Source organism: Mus caroli, chromosome 10, assembly GCF_900094665.2.
Source record: "Mus caroli chromosome 10, CAROLI_EIJ_v1.1, whole genome shotgun sequence".
Lineage (NCBI taxonomy): Eukaryota > Metazoa > Chordata > Mammalia > Rodentia > Muridae > Mus > Mus caroli.
The window spans coordinates 82,040,731-82,058,361 of record NC_034579.1 but is presented as its reverse complement, the minus strand read 5'-3'; the positions used below and the strand labels follow the sequence as shown (position 1 = coordinate 82,058,361).

General features: G+C 42.4%; 1 protein-coding gene across 3 annotated transcripts in view; it reads right to left on the bottom strand.

The window, feature by feature from the left end:
* Washc3 (WASH complex subunit 3) overlaps nucleotides 1–17,631 on the bottom strand; it is a 48,296-nt gene that overhangs the window by 11,102 nt on the left and 19,563 nt on the right. The window contains exons 5-6 of one of the 3 annotated variants that reach the window (XM_021174420.1): nucleotides 16,567–16,677; nucleotides 1,105–1,169 (exon numbers count right to left, since the gene is read on the bottom strand). In XM_021174420.1, the coding sequence (XP_021030079.1) occupies nucleotides 1,105–1,169; nucleotides 16,567–16,677 (176 nt within the window). Of the gene's footprint in view, nucleotides 1–1,104; nucleotides 1,170–10,160; nucleotides 10,487–16,566; nucleotides 16,678–17,631 lie in introns of those variants that run through there. The other 2 variants (XM_021174421.1, XM_021174422.2) reach the window with 2 other exon arrangements.

Genomic DNA, 17,631 nt, shown 5'->3' with positions numbered 1-17,631 from the left:
CTGCCATTTGGAAACACACCAAGTGAACATACATGTTGGAAAATCCATTGTTGGCAGGTTTAAAGACATTCTTGAATTTTACATTTTTGAAGATAAAATATGAGAAGATGACTTTTATGGTGTTTCATTTCCATAATGCACACCTTTTCCTCTGGAAAAGTGCTGGAGCCAAGAAAAATTCCAAAGCATACTGCTAGCACAGTCTGAACGCCCGGGTAACACCGGGCAAGCAAAACCTCCAACTGGAGAGACTCCTCACAAGTGTCTGAGACTCCTCACAAGTGTCTGGTGCTTGCAGAGCAGAAGAGTTGTGAAGAGCCCATTAAGATGTACAATTTATTCAGATGTACAACCCACATAGCAAGGTTGGCGTGGATGGGATGAATTATTATCAATGTACTGAGGCATCATTTCTCAGCATTTCTAAAAGACATTTTATAATAGCATGTACCCTGACATCTGTTTCATAATAACCATGAATGTGCACCAGGACTACTATTTATCCCAGTTACTTCTTAGACTGGATTAACCTAGGTCAGGGTAGAATAATTTCTTATGTATTGTCACCTTGAGTAGAAACTGAGGTAGATAATATCTTGTCACATCACTGCCAAAGAAAAAGTCAGTTTTAGGAAAAACAGCAGCAACAGCAACGACAATAGCAGCAACAACAGCAACGACAATAGCAGCAACAACAGCAACGGCAATAGCAGCAACAACAGCAACAACAACAGCAGCAGCAACAATAGCAACAACTGCAACAGCAGCAGCAGCAACAACAGCAAAAAACAACAGCAACAGCAGCAGCAACAGCAACAGCAACAACAACAGCAACAGCAACAGCAACAACAAACCCTATAAGCCCAGCCACCAAAATTGAGCAGACTCATAACTGAATTTCATCTCCTGAAGTGTGCCTTGGCTGGTTTTAGTGGCCTATGATATTTCCTTTTCTTTTTAACATAGCATGGGCATGATTTATGATGATCATATTCTCAACTATAAAACACTGTATAGGAAACATAAGAGAGAGCTTGGAATGTTTTTGTTGTAACTGACATATTTCCTATTATGTAGATGTGATTTTATAGAACTATTACTCACTCCAGTAGCTCTGGGTCCAGTCCTTCTGAGATCATCTTGTCTCTGATTGCCATCACTGGAACACCCTATCAAAGACACAGGGTAAGAATACAGTTATCAGAAAGCCTTACTCATTATTCCCATGAACAACCTAAAGGCAGACATGGAGGCACCTCAGGGTTTAAAGCAGCTCTTCCTTTTCTGCTATGGATGTGTGTGCAGAGCTCTTGAAGGATGAAATCAGCACCATCTAATCCACATAAACCCAAACTGAGTCACCGGGACTGTCACGTGGCTACTGCTGCTGCTGTGCAGGGTAAGGAGACTGCATTCTCATCAAAAGACGGAAAGCATGGAGAGCTGAGACGACAGCAAGTTTGGCTAAACTGATAGAATGAACAGCTAACTACGCTATCAAGTAAAATAATAAAACATTTCAGAGCTTTATAAAACATAGCATATGTAAGTGTAAATGGTCATGTAATAACCAAACACCCCGGCTTCAATTAGATACCTTAGGAATACAGAATCTAAGCAGTATATTACCCATCTTCTCAACACCGCTACAGACATGAAGCAAGGACAATAGAGTGGTAAAGTGGTAAAGTGAAAAACACTGATAGCACACGATAGCATTCAGGTTAAGATGAATATAAATGTATTTGAAAACAAGAGCTCATTCGCTGAGTAAACAGCCCCATATCTTCACATCGCTGGGGGTGGATATGTCACAAAACCTGTGGCAGCACCAAATGGTTTCTAAAAGTAGTACACTCCAAAATTAATTCAAACTTAAATACACGGAGAATCTGAGGTGTTTCTGTCAGTACTTGTCTGTGCTGTGGCAACCATTTTCTGTGAGGTAGAGTCACTGTGTTCTGAGAAGTAAATTATGATAGGGTTGGAAGACAAAGAGAATGGAAGATAAAAGTCTGGGCCCTTGATAACTTACAGAGTTAGACAAGACAACTGCAATATTGAAAGCAAAACAAAAGGCCCATCCAATATAAACAGACTGCCGTCTGCAGCCGAGTAACCGAGAGGTTAGAACAAGCCCTACTTTTGAAGTCTAGTTCCTAAAGCTAAGACTTGGGTAAAAGACTGAAAGCCCAAATCCACTACTTACATTTATACCAAGAGATCAGTATGTCTCCACCCTTACCTGAGAAGCTCTTTTTGCAGTGAATGGTGGCTAACAGAGCCATAGCTGGCCAAAGTACAGATCCTCAGTGCCTGTGTAGAGCTCAGCTCTGATGGGAAATCTATGTCATACCCTCTCCTGTGAAGACTTAGGGGATGGTCATGGAAGACAGGGCAGACAGACAATGTATCAGAGGCTAGGGGGACTGACCACTGCTGCCCAGATGAGCTCTCGGTTCCCCTGGTTGCAGGCATAGAACTGCACAAGATCAGACCGGTCAAAAGTCCATCAAGAATTGGGATAGGCTCACCAAGCACCACTGCTAACACAAAGGCTCTAGAGGTGGGAGAGAGAGTCAGAGATAGGCCGCCATGCTCCAGCGGCTGGAGCATGCTCCCTACAGCCATGCACAGACTGGCTGCATGCACTGGTATCAGTGGGAGAGTGGGAGGTGGTGGTATCTACTTAACTATTTAGGCTAACAGAATGAGAGAAGCTTAGAACAGTTCATTTTCCAAAAGCACCAATGTCCTATGGCTAAAAGGGGAAAAGAACAGAGCTCATGCCATATTTCCTAAAACCAAGAAGAACCAAACAACCTCTCAGCTCCTATTAAGTATGATTTGATGTCATAAGGTCTTTCTACAAACACAACTATGTGATTTATTTATCATATGTTAGCATAAGCCACAGGACATCACTGGAAAGGTTACAAAAATAAATTACAAAATCCAGAAAACAGAAGGGAAAAAAATGAGTTTTTTTAAAAAACAAAAAAACAAGAAGAAAAAAAAAACCCTCCAACAGCAGACTCTCCTAAAATATAGCACAAAAGGGCAAAGGAGATGGGAGGGAGGTGGGGGTGGGGCACTGTGGGGATGCAGGAGTGAAAACTAGGGATACTGGTAGAATCAGATACCCTCCCATTTTCATAGATCCGTGGAACTGATTAGAGTGGAGGAATAATGGACTTCTGAGCTTGAAGCTCCATATTTTAACCTTACTTTTCTGGAATTAGTTACAGGAAAAGAGCATGGAAACAGGCAAAGTCCAGGGAATCCCTGCCACATTTGTATATTGACACAGGTAAAGGAAAATACACCCAGTTTTCAATCTTCTGCCCTGCAGAGGCTTCTAATCACAGCTTCCTGTAAGTCTCATAAAGTATGCTAGAAAACAAAACCACTAATTGCGCCTGTGTTCCAAGGATGCCTTCCAGGATGCCTTCCGACGGGACCTGCTGTTGTATCTGCAGGGTCCCTCAGGGATCTGCTGTTTGCTACATTCTTGCTAGGAAGGACTTCAAGTAACAGAGTCTGGTTTGTTAACCATCAAAGAGAAGTGTCCAATTTCTAATCACGAAGAGACAAAGCGGTGGTCTAAGGAGGACATAAGAGACCTCAAAATCTGAAGTCTACGGAACTGTGGGATTTTTTTTGGCAAGTGAGGAGGGCAGTTTGTCCAACATAAGTAACGAAGGAGAGAGAAAGCAGCCATGGGACTGGTGTTCCAAAAACTCATGTCTGCATTTGCGTCACTGGAGAAAGTGTGTAAAGAAGCCACGCTAATGAAATTAGGATGGCAGTACTAATGGTTAAACACTAGTTTCTTATATCACAAAAACTGTACGGAGGTTTCTAGGCCTGCCAATATTTACACATATCCGTTATTGCGTTAATGAAAACCAAGCTACTAAATCTCTCTATAAACCATGTTGAAATTTTCCTAAAGTTTTAGATCCAAAGGGGTGGGGGAGGGCTGTGCTCCTTGAAAAAAAAATAACAAAAACAAATCCTTATATTTTAGGATTTTTGTTTCTCTCTCATTTTAGGAATCGAAATGCAATAATTTAGTTGTAAGAAGTGGGAAATATGAAGCACTTTCCTTACATAGAGCAAGTGTAATAAAGTCTGAGCGGTCAGGAAGACACACCGCATTTTGTGGAGGTAGTGGAGGGGAGGTGACACCTGTAACCTGATCACCAGGCTCTGGCAGGAGATCCCAGGCTGGGGCCAGGCTGGGTTACACAGCAAGACTGTCTCAACCTGTTTTCATTTGCAGAGAGAGGTGTGTATAAAGTGCTATGGGCTGGAACAGGAGCCCGGGCACTCCGATCAGCTTCTGTAACGTGGTGAAACGGACTCAACCATATCTGTACCTTTTGCTGTTTCAAAAGTGCTATTTTTAATCATTTATGTTTGGGCAGTTGTTTATTTTGAGACAGGATTTCATATAGCCCAAGCTTGCTCAAATAAACCATGTAGCTGGGGGCTGGCCTTGACTTCCTGATCCTCCTGCCGCCACTTCCCAAACTGTGGTATGACAGGCATGTATCTCTATGGTTAAGAATGCCATTATAAAAACACATCACATTTTATGAAATGGTATGTTCTTATGTTAAGGATAAATTTTTTTATAAAGTATATATATATATAGTCTGTTTGCTGACCAAATCATAAAACAAATGTTCAATGATTTTTTTTTCCTCCTGGGAGCGTCCAGTAAAGGAATATAAAATTAATTTAAATAAATATCTTTAAAGCTTTAACATGTATGTAGCTATCTAAAGAAGGAAGCACTGTTATGAAGACGTGTACAGATTGAGAAAATGCTATGTTCGGATATTAATGTGGAGATGGTTGCTACTCTTTCTAACTCGAGCCTAAATATGCATGTGGGTTACAAACCTTGCCTGGTGGCAAACACAGTCATTTCTAGGAAAAGGAACAATGACCAATTTCTTTTGCAAGGATTATTTCAAGTGATGAGTGCTCCAGTCAGAAGAGCTTCCTCACTGTTATAAGCTATCTTTAAAGATGCAGGGACAGCTCATAAGAAAAGATGCGCAAAAGCCACATTAGCCATTCTCAGGGCCCAGATAGTTGGTAAGAAAACTACCATGTCTTTATTAATAAAATAAATATATTTTAATAGTCCTGTCTCTATCTTTTGGGGACAAGAAATTAAAGTCCATCTGGATACATGTGAAGTTTTAAAAGCTTTGAAAAAAATCATTTCCAAAAGTTAGGGATCTATTATTATGAGATAATTTAAAACATAGCTACATCAATTTTCCCATGTTATTAACACCCTCCCATGCCCCATAAAATATACTTGTAACATAATAAATTTCATGTGCTAATGACCAGCAGAGTGCATAAAATATTTTCTTTGCATTTCTAACTACTCAAGTATTTGTTGATTTAAGAGTAATTTGGTGCTTTGGGAGCCTAATTTCTTCCCCTTACAGTCATATAAACGAGGTATATAGAACTTATTTATCTTTGGGTTTTCTTTTTTGTTTTTGTTTGTTTTTGGAGACAGGCTCTCATTATGCAGCCTTGGCTGGAGGCTGGTCTCAAACTCACTGAGGTCTGCCTGCCTCTGCCTCCTGAATGCTGGGATTAAAGGCTAATCAATAGTGGAGCCATTACCTCATTCCCCTCAGAGGATAGCTTCTTTCTACACATGTATTCACTTACACTTTATATGTCACTGTACTTTAAATTTCTGACTAAACCTGCAAATAATTTGAAAATATTTATTCAAATTATGCATGAGTGTGCATGTGTCTATATAAGGGCATGTGCACATGAGTGCAGGTACCCTCAGACTTCAGAAGAGGGCGCCAGATCCTGGAGTTAGTGTTACAGGAGTCTGTGAGCAGTGCTATGTGGGTGCTGGAATAGAACACAATTTCTCTGCAAGTGTAAAATGTTCTTTATACTATTGAGCCTTCTTTTCAGCCTGGCCAAGTCATTATAAAATCCTTTTAGAATTTGCTAGTCAAATTACAAGTCTATGAGTTCAGATGTCAAAAACATGCACATATTATTTAAGTAAATTTAAACCCATTTCTCCAAATATTACACTGAAAGCCACAGACAAGAAGAGTCCAGTGATTGAGTACACGGAATGTTTACTTCTGGGTTAATTTCCCATTTGGGGTAGGGGTCTCAACAGCTGCATTATGCGTCTCTCACTCTCTGACCTTAGGAATCCATACATATGCAAAGAAAAACGGTCAGGGTTGGGTATCCATGGAGTTACAGAAATACAGTAAAGAGCCTTGAATCTGCTAATGATATGTCATCAGCCTTAGTCTAAGCAAGAAATTAAGGGTTGGCCCTTTGTGAACCGGGGCCAGAGAGGTGTTGCTGTGTGCTTGAGTCTTTTCAGGCATGGTACTTAGGTGGACCTGCTGACAGGCAAGCCTCTCCCTCCTGAGGGAGTGTGGTCTTGTGGTCTTTATTTATCCTCTCATAAATTAACCAAACTGACAGATAAACAATTAACAGAAAAGGCGAGGAACTATGTATTTTTAAGAGGAACAAACAGAAGGAAGTAACTACTTGGAGTTCAGTGGCTTTTTTCCCCTTACCCATCTGGAGAACTTTCTGGTGTAGAGCCTTCTTTCTGGCAGAGGTAAGACTGATGAATCAAATGCACATTCAGGTCGGGGTGAGTGGAGGACCTCACTTTCAGCAACGACTGTCCCTCCAATATGTGCCTATGCTTGGCGGCCCCTTAGGAGGCCCAGTGAGGATGCTGTCTGAGCCTTTCCTATAACTTCCAGAGAGGCGAGAGAGGTGGTGTAATAATAAAGGAGATGAAGTCACGAGTGGTTGCTTACTTGTGCTTTCTGTCTCTCCAGGATGGATGGGAGCGGGCGTTGTGTTATAGTGGTTTCCCACAACTGGAGCTCAATGTACCGGCACTTAGCAAAGTTAAAGAAAATGAATATTTGACTTGAAGATATTTCAAATAATGTACTTTATGTATTCTCTAAAGTGTTTTAATTATAATGCCATTAATAAAAAAATCTAATGAGTTCATGAATACATTTTTATGCTGACTCTTATGCAGGTCCTGGAGACTGAACTCAGGTCAGGCTTAGTGGCAAGTGGCCTGCTGAGACATTCTGCTGGCTCTCAACTACATTTTGAATATTCTTTTGCATTTTCTGTTTTCTTATTTACCACTTACCCCTTTTAAATTACTTAAATTTTAATTTTATTTCTATTTGTGTGTTTACAGCACACATGTGCGACCTCATGTGTGTCTGTGCCTGCGGGGGGTGTACTTGCTGGTGTCTGCTGTGGTCAAAAGATGGTATCAGATACTCTGGAGCTAGAGTTATAGGCAGCTGTGAGGCCCCTAATATGGGTGCTGGGAACCAAAGTGCAAGAGGAGCAGGAACTCTTAACTGTCGAGCCGTCTCAATACCCCTAAAACTTGTCTTTAATTAAAATTCATATTTAAAGTATCTGATACAGCATTGCAAACAGAGAGCTCAAGTGTGCGGCAGCCAAGTGTCTCTCATCAGCTCTAGGGGAGCCTGGCTCCAGGTGAGGGCGTCAGTTGGTTGACACTGGCTGTTCTCCGAATGCGACAGGGAAGTGTTGACCTTCTGAAGGGTCACGACTCAAACTACATTTTCCAAACACAACAAGCACCAAGCGTGAACGCAGTAAGGAGAACAACAAGCTCCTGGACAGAAACCAACACCTTGATAAGAGCAGCCCATGGAGCATGAGAGTGGAGACCCCCTCGGGGACATGGCAACAGTGACGTCATGAAGAACAGCAGCGTGGAGACAAGGGAGGCATGGAAAACGGCAGTGACCATACAATACAGGAGCCCAGTCTGCATGGCACAGACTTCCTGCCATCCTCACCACCCCTCAGGGAAAACATGGGGCTTAAAATCTGAGTTCAATTTACTGTTTATTGCTAACAGCATATTTATACAGGGGGGTAGGGAGAAGAGCTGGGTCAGGTGTCACAGGCCTATAGTCCCATCTGCCTGGGAGTCTGAGACAGGAGGACAACATGCTCAAGGACTGCCCGGACTACAGAGTACATTCAAGGCCAGCCTGGAAACTCACTGAGACCTCATTTCAAAAAACAAAACAAGAGCTGGGTGCCCAGCACTTGGGAGGCAGAGGCAGACAGATCTCTGAGTTGGAGGCCAGCCTGGTCTACAGAGTGAGTTCCAGGACAACCAGGGCTACACAGAGAAACCCTGTCTCAAAACAAACAAACAAACAAACAAACAAACAACAAAAACAAATCAAAAAAATCACACCCCCCTCCAAAAGCCCACAAAACCCCAAACCCAAACCCAAATAAAAAAAATCAACCCTCTCCTCAAACAAACCCAAAATTTAAAAGTTAAAAAGCAGGTTATAGCTATAGCTTAGTGGTAGCGTCTAGCTTCGTGTGTAAGAACACAGCATTTGGGAGGCCCTGGTTTCAATTCCCAGGACTGAAGGGAAAAAAATAGCCAATAAGAAACTCCCCAACATGTACATAATTTAAAGGCATACGCATACTTTAAAGGCATATTTCTTTTTGTTTCATTTTTGTTTTGTAGATAGGAACTCAGTATACAATTCAGGCTGATCTGGGTCTTCTATACATTCCAGGTTGCCCTTAAATTAGTGATCTCTCTGCCCCAGCCTCGCAAGTCCTGCCATTACAGTGTGCACCACTATTTCAAGTGTCTCGACATTAAATTCATGTCTGCTGTGACTTGTTCTGAGCGCCACAACTTTCAAGGCAACATGCAGATGCTAAAAAGAAATGCAAGATGATTTATAATGAACAACCTTTATAGAGTTTATACTCAGCGTCAAATAGCTCACAAATAGTATTCTTACAGTCCAGTTCACTGGGAGAAAATCAGTAATTTTTATATTTATCCAAGATATGACACAACATTTTCTCTCTAGGTTTTCTGATATCAAGTCACGGCACAGGATAGGCAGTATTGTGACTGTTGAGTTTTCTGCTTAAGGGAAAGGCCTAGCTAGCTTCTTGTACTTTTATTAAGGTGGATGTGAGAAGGGCTACCGGGAATACCCGAGTCCCATTTATTCCAGCTCACAGTTCCTCCTCGTGGATCTTTGTTCTACAAGGCTTATGTCTTACTTCGAATCAAACTGACAGAGCTGTCACTTAGTTGGCAGAAAATAGGAAGCCTGTCCAATGACTGGGTGTATGGCTTTTACCTTCAATAAGCAGTCTGAGATTGTTCCTTCATTCTACAAATCTTCCTATGTTCAGAAAAAATAGCCTTGATATTGATTGTAATATTACATATATTATTATTATTATAAAACCTCAGATATTATTTTACAACCCACATATTCATAATTATAAGTAACATATATTTGTTAAACTAGATCTGGAACCAGTGTGTGACAGCTGGCATCACCATAAACCGTAACTCTGTCTTTGGTCACAATGTTGATTAGTGATAAGCAGCCAGTCCTGGAGCTTTCTAGACAATGGGAAGCCACACTGTACTCACATAAAAAGGGTCTGGGGTCAGCTACTCTTACAGTAACTCCACTTTGCTCTATCTAAAGTGAAGACTGCGTCCCAGGCCCAAGGCGGATCACCTCTTGACCATCTTTAATAATCGTTTGGAGACTCTCTGCCCTTAGGTAATGGACATCTCATTTCCCTAGGCCAACGTTCACTGCTGGCAACGGATGCAGCAGAGCCACCAGGACCAGAGATTATTCAATTCGAATTTTAAGCAAGCCAAAGAAAATAGAGCTTCCAGAACTCTCAGTGTCTGAGGAGACTGTTTTGGCAAATATGGTTTCAAAAAGTACAAGTCATTAGCTTCCTTAGCGTGGAAGCAGGACTTTCCCAATGGACAATTTATTACTGGCACAAGATTCACCAAACTCTGCCAGTAAGAGGGGGGAGAGCACTGTTGGAAAAGTGATCTGTGCACACCATTCCAGTTAAGTTATAAAAGCAGTATGTAACTTAACAGAGGCTGGTGCCACACCATTATGGTAACAAGCACTAAATCAGAATCAATTATCTGCCACATTTGGAACAAAATTGTATTACTCACTGAAAAATCTCGCATAAAACTTATTTGAAAAGGAAAAGAAAAGAATCAGAAAAAGGTTGCAGGTGTTCCTGGAACCTTTATTAACGGCAAGGTCCAGATCTGAGGAGTCGTGAACAGATTGTAAACCTAGAAGGAAGTTCAGGTCTCAGTTTACACATGAGGAACCAGGTCTTGGGGTGACAAAGCTTGAACATGGTCACACACAGTATACAGCAAAACTAAGAGGCTCCACCAAGTTCCATTTCAGGGGTACATATACTTCTTGGCACTCAAGACTGTCTTTCAAAACAACTGCTTTCTGCAGTGTTTCCACATCCCAAGATGTGTAACCGAAAAGGGCGTCGAAGCCAAAATGCAAGGTACTGCTTCCTGTTCTGTGGACAGGGACTTGGGATACAAATGGAAGACCGTGTTAGTTTGCATCGGAAGACATTTACATTAGTTAATCTAAATTATGAGGCTTTAAAGTACATCTATGGGAACGTGACAAGTGAGGCAGGGCAGCTCTAAAAGCAACACTATTCCTGGAGACAGCCAGAAGGTGCTCATGGCATCTTAGGGAGGAACACCCCTATCGCCCCACAGTGCATCTTAATACTGAGAGAGCTTGAAAATAAAAACAATATGTCAAGCCGGGCGTGGTGGCGCACGCCTTTAATCCCAGCACTCGGGAGGCAGAGGTAGGCGGATTTCTGAGTTCGAGGCCAGCCTGGTCTACAGTGTGAGTTCCAGGACAGCCAAGGCTACACAGAGAAACCCTGCCTCGAAAAACCAAAAAAAAAAAAAAAAAACAATATGTCTGTAATCTACAGGACTCTCTAGGAGTGAAGTCGTGGTCACTACATGGGTAGTCTGCAGGGTTTCTCTGTATAGCCTGGGCTGTCCTGGAACTCACTTTGTAGACCAGGCTGGCTTTGAACTCAGAAATCCGCCTGCCTCTGCCTCCCAAGAGCTGGGATTATAGGCGTGCGTGACCACCGCCCGGCCGACTCCAGTCTTTATACTAGAGAAAACACCGAGAAGGCTTGAGAAGGATGCTTCTACCCTGTCTAGTTAGAGGATGAAATGATTCTAAACAATCAGGAGAGGAAGCAGGAAGAAAGATGACAGGGTCACAGGGAGGGAAGCTCGGCACAGGTGGAGTAAGAGCGCAGTGGCACTGACAGAGAGGCAGCACATGGCTGTTCCAGGTGAGGCTTTGCGGCACCACTGATCCCTTTTAAGAGTATGAAATTATACTGTGGCTATAAGTGCTGTGGGCACTTTTGTTAGAGACAGATTTCCTTTGTTTTAGACAAGGCTGTCTTTGTTTTTGTCAATACACTTCCTCCCCCCCAATTAATAGCATTCATAGGCTTAGGAACAGTGACCCTCAGTAGCCTTTGAGAACAGTGGGGCATCTCAGTAAAACCTCTGACCTTCCAGGCAGAGTAAAGCACTTTTCACTACCTTAAGACAATCTACAATGAAGGCATGCTCTAGAGTTAGCTAGAGCTGGGCTGCTTGCGGGAATGGCAGGGTCTTAGAGTTTCCATTGCTGTGAAGAGACACCATGATATGGCAACTCTTATAAAGGAAAACATTTAGTTGGGGCTGGCTTACAGTTCAGAGGTATAACCAATATTGTCATGGTGGATGGCATGCAGGCAGACACAGTGCTGGAGGAGCTGAAAGTTCTCCATCTTGACCCACAGTCAGCAGGACACTGTGTGCCACACTCTGTATAGCTTGAGCATCTGAGACCTCAAAGCCTGCCCCCACGGGGACAGACACACTTCCTTCCACAAGACCACACCTACTCCAACAAGGCCACACATCCTAATAGTACTGATCCCTATGCATCAAGCATTTCAAACACATATATCTATGGGGGTCATGGCTAGTCAAACCACCACAGCAGTAAATAAAGTATGCTTATCATCTTATCCATATCCCACTGAACTCTGCTCATTTCCACACTGAAGGAACTGAATCTACTGAGAAGAGTATACAATGGAGTAGAGAGTAAGAGAAAACAGGGCATCTCATCACCCTGGATCACAAGACCTTTTAGATTCTTCTCCTGTCACTGACAAACTAAACGAACAGTTGTCACAGTCGCATTTTCTAAAGCAGTTGGTGATGTCATCATCCTCCCATTCTAATTCTGACAGCTACTCACAATGTATGCAAGACACACAACAAGTGCTTATTTATAGATTAATAACTGGATTTGAAAAATTAGTGTCAACATTAGGAGGCACCTCCTGCCTTGGTCCTATAAAGCATTTAAAACCAACAACTTGAAGAAACAGGAGCTAATTATTCATTCCTATATGACTATAGCTAGAGCAGAGAACAGACAGGCAGCAACATGCTGTGGTTAAAAAGGCTCAGCACTGTCTCTTTAGACTGAGCGCCATTAAAGTGCTGTCATAGTTGCGGCTGTAATCACTATGATAAAGACCATGACCCAAAGCAGCTTGGGGAGGAAAGGGTTTATTTCAGCTTACAACTCTCAGCTCACAGTCTATCCCTTATGGAAGTCAAAGCAGAAACTGAAGGCAGGAACCTGGAGGCAAGAACTGAAGCAGAAGCCATCGGGGGGGGGGGGGGGGGGGGGGGGGGAGCAGGGGTGTGTTTGTGTGTGATGGCTGCTTATCAACTTGCTTACCACAGGCTGCTCAACCTGCTCTCTTATAGAACCTGGGACTACTTGCCCAGGGGTGGTCCCACCAGTGGGCTGGGCTCGGCCCTGCCACTTCTACCATTAATCAAGGAAATGTCTGACAGACTTGCCATAAGCCAATCCGATGACTGCATTTTCTCAGTTGAGAGTCCTTTTCCTAGATGACCCCAGCTTGTATCACTTTGACAAAAGAGTTAACTAGCACTGGTGCTAAAGTGAATATAAAGATTACCTATGGCTGTTTTTCCTCAGACAGTTTCGCCTTTGACTGGTGATATAATAATAATAATATGTATAAATAATAATATACCTATAAACTATGTATGTACTAGGATGCTAATAGGGCAGGTAACTTACAGAGGATCCACCTCATAGGCATGTGAAGAACTTTCATTTTGTTATCTGCTGAGATGGCAGGCTGTATGATTAGGAAAAATGATAGAGAGAGAGAGAGAGAGAGACAGACAGACAGACAGACAGACAGAGCGAGAGAGCGCAATAGAACTGTTTTTAAGTAATTAATGACAGTATTATATACAGTCATAGAAAAGAGTATGAAATAACAATTTCCATAGTGCATACAGAAAACATGGCCGACTAGCACAGGGAGGGAGGTACTGCTGTTCCGGCCTCATGGAAGCCAGGATGTGGGATGAGGAGACTCGGAACGTGAAGCAATGGGGAGAAGCAGAGCCTAGGCTCAGAGCTGGAAAAGCACTGTGCTGCAGTGAGCAAGGATTTGTGGTTTGGTTTGAATGAAGAATGGAATGCAGAACAAGGAGCAGTAGGAAATAAAAGCTGGGTAATAAGAGTCTGGAATACAGGTTGGCACAATGAACTAAAAACAATAAAATTCAATTTAACTTGGATGAACTTCCAGTTTGGGGATGGCAAGGCAAAGATATTGTTTCTCCCTTTCTTCTTGAAAACCACCCCCAAACAGTTAGAAACCAACCTCCAACTTCAATGACTAAGAGGCTGTAAGAACCACAATGCTGGAAAATTAAAAGCAGAGACACGAAAGGATGGTTGATGAGCCAGGGTAACCGATAAAGGCCAAGTGCACGCGTCCCAGTGGGGGACACCACGAGTGAGCAGCAGCCCCACAAGGCTGGAGCACTTATAACACAGGAACACCTGGACAGAAGGCTAGTGGGAGGCCAGAGCCTAAAACAAGGAAACCTGGTTTCAACAGAAAAAGTCTGAGACAGACAAACTGACCACTGCTGATGTTCAGGCCCAGAAACAAAAAATACGGCCTAGAGTTAAGTAATTCTAGCAAGTTATGCTTTCTTAACAAAACATTCATTTTTAAATAAAAAATTATAAGATGTTTTAAAGTTAGAGACCATTTTGAGAACACATATAGTCTGGCTCTGACTTCCACATGGAGAGATTCCGATTCTGTGGGGTGGAGTCATGAATCTGTACCTCATAGATTCCTTATTCTGACAAGGCCAGAGGACACTGTCCCTAAACAAGGCTGACTAAGGAAGGCGTCACTTAGAAGGACTATTTTGAATGAAGAGCTGAAGGAAATGGTGAGGAAGCCACTTGGGGAAAAGTGTTTCAGACAGGGAGTAGCTGATGTGAAGAACCCCAAGTCGCTGAATGACTGCCCACTTGTCACATCACAGAGACCTGCAAACACGAGGCTGACCACACACCTGCCCAAGGACATCACCGGGCCGGGTGAGCTGGGGCAGTGAATGAGGACTGGTACCAGAAAGTAGCAAGCAGGAGACTTAGAGAGGATCTGCCCTTGAAGGCCTTACTTTATGTATTTAGTGACAAAAATCAGAACTGAAATAAGCTTTGGGAATCTTAGTTGGGTAGCTAATGTGAGCTCGGAAGTGTTTAGTAAACATCTGTGCCATAAGTGGGCAGGGGCAGGGCCGCACCTCTTCTGCAGGAGCTATGAGACTCTCCAGGTAGATGCCAGGGACTGACCCTACTCCCGGGTACTATAGTCCCAGTCCTATAACTGTGATGACTACCGCAGTGCGGAGACAATGGGCAGGGGAAGACACTCTCCAGGGGAAAGCCTCAGAACAGCAAACGACTTAAGCTGTGTGAACTGTTTCTTTATGCGATTCTCCTTCTCATATTGCTGGACCACAGCTGACTGGTTAACTGCAACTGTGGATGGCGGTGCCACCGATACAGAGCATTGCTATCCAGCACTAAATATGGTGTTTTTGTGAGAGGTTTCAGAAAATTCCAGTCCACTTTCTCATTTCTTATACTGATTAGGTCAGAACAAAACCAACATAAAAAGCTTTCATGTGTCATTTCTGAAGGCTTTTCTTTCTTATCTTGAGAGCTGTACAGTTTTAAGAATTTCTCTCTCAGGTGTAGTCTTTTCTGGGTTTTGGCTTTGAACTTGGATCCATCATTACTCATACTCAAGCTTGTCCTTGCTCTTATTAAAAATTTACACATTCTTACCCCCAAGTCCACCTTACTCCCCAAGCCTAGGGGCCAAGGCACCGACCGTCAGCGCACCATCCAAAGCCACACCAAGAAGAAAACACGGCTTCCCTTCACCACTGCCTGTGCAGACCCCAACCCCCCAGTCAGAGCTCTCTGCTGTAGGCCAGCAGTACTGGCCTTCAAGTCACAATGCCACTGACTAGGAAACAAATTTACTTTTTAGACTTCAGCACTTTGTTGCCTGATAACAAAATGCTATAAAAGCATTAATTTTCCTCTTCCCATTAATATATTTTTTATTACGTATTTTCCTCAATTACATTTCCAATGCTATCCCAAAAGTCCCCCATACCCTCCCCCCCACTCCCCTACCCACCCATTTCCACTTTTTGGCCCTGGCGTTCCCCTGTACTGGGGCATATAAAGTTTGCATGTCCAATGGGTCTCTCTTTCTAGTGATGGCCGACTAGGCCATCTTTTGATACATAAGCAGCTAGAGTCAAGAGCTCCAGGGTACTGATTAGTTCATAATGTTGTTGCACCTACAGGGTTGCAGATCTCTTTAGCTCCTTGGATACTTTCTCTAGCTCCTCCATTGGGGGCCCTGTGATCCATCCAATAGCTGACTGTGAGCATCCACTTCTGTGTTTGCTAGGCCCCGGTTTAGTCTCACAAGAGACAGCTATATCAGGGTCCTTTCAGCAAACGCTTGCTAGTGTATGCAATGGTGTCAGCGTTTGGAAGCTGATTATGGGATGGATCCCTAATATTTTTGATTAGCAGAAAAATAATAATCCAGTTAGCTCTTTCCAATTACGTGCAGTAGGGCTTTCTATAAGCATGGGAGTAAATTTACTTCTGCTACAGACAACCGCAAACATTTTCTACATTATGCCATGCATAATTTCTTAGAAAAACATAAACCCTAAAGGTATATATTAAAATTATTTTCTTATGTAGCCAAGTGTGCTGTGTTCTTTTTTTTAGAAACCAAATTACTGATAGATGAACAGCAAAATAAAATATACTTTAAAACCATATTTACACTGGCATATGGAAAGCAAACTCAGTTTACCAAACCCTCAGCTCTTTTTCATTTTTTTTGATACAGCCAAGATTTCAAATACAATAATAACAATAATGGCTCAGATCTACACTGAACTTTGTAAACCCACATCAACTACAAGTGTAATTGATTTTAATGGGAAAGGCTGGACTTCTGGTTTCTTTTAAGGAATGCATTATGAAGTAGGAAAGATGCAAGAGACTTGAAAACTTGGTCTTTCTGGTTAGCAGTTTTCTTAGACTAGAAAAGATACAGTGAAATCCCTAGGGCAGACAGAGAAGACAGACAGAATTCGCTTACCACTTGAACCATCTTGAGGTATCTGGCATACCGTGGATCCTTGGCTACAGTCAGGACATTTTCTGATGGTGCTTCACTCTCCTGTACTCCAGAGTCTTGCGTGCTATTCTGCTGTAGAGAGTTTTTATGTAAATCTTTAGACAGTTCACAGAAAGGATCCATTATACTACGTAAAATCAATGTTTATTTTTAAAATTATGAGGCAATAAATACTCAAAAATTATACTTTTATATTTAAATACCAATCATTTAATTATAGAGTATTCATCCCCAAATATCTATACTACTATCAATAACAGATTGTTCCTGAGATGCAAATGTATTTCTATGAAACATGATAAGTGGATACACCAGGAAAGTAGCAAAACAATTTGTCAACTGCACAATTGATGGACAGCGAATTACTTTTCTAGGTATCTGCCATCCACCCTAATGTCCCTCATTTATTTAACCATCATCTTCTAAATGGCTATGGAGATTCTAAGTTTTTAGAAGGCAGTGCTCAGAGATTTCTTGGAGAAAACCAGATTGTCTGATCATGTACATTCTGTGTTGCAGAGTGTTTACTAATAAGTCAACAGAGTGGCCAAAATACTCAATGCTGGTGTCAGTGGCCAATACGGAGGGATGGAGATTTTTAATACTGGTCCTCCTGACACTACATAGCTCTGTGTAGTCACTCGAGCACAGGGACCCCCTGACCTAGCTTAGGTGTGAGGCACAGATTCACACAGCACACAATACCACAATCTACCAATCTGAACATTAGAATAAGCTTGCTTCTGTGACCCTCACTCGGCATCGGCACAATTGTTACAAGGAATTTCTTCCACAGACGCCATTAGTTTTATGTCAATGTATCTATGCTAAAATGTAGACAGATTAATATTTTAAAATTCTTCAGGGTCATCTGAGCATGGTGACACACTATTTTAACCGCAGCACTAGGGGGTAGGGGGCAGATGCTGGCCGATCTCTCAGTTCAAGGCCAGTCTGGTCTACAGAGCAAGTTCCAGGACAGCCAGAGCTACACAGAGAGAAACCCTGTTTCAAAAAAAAAAAAAA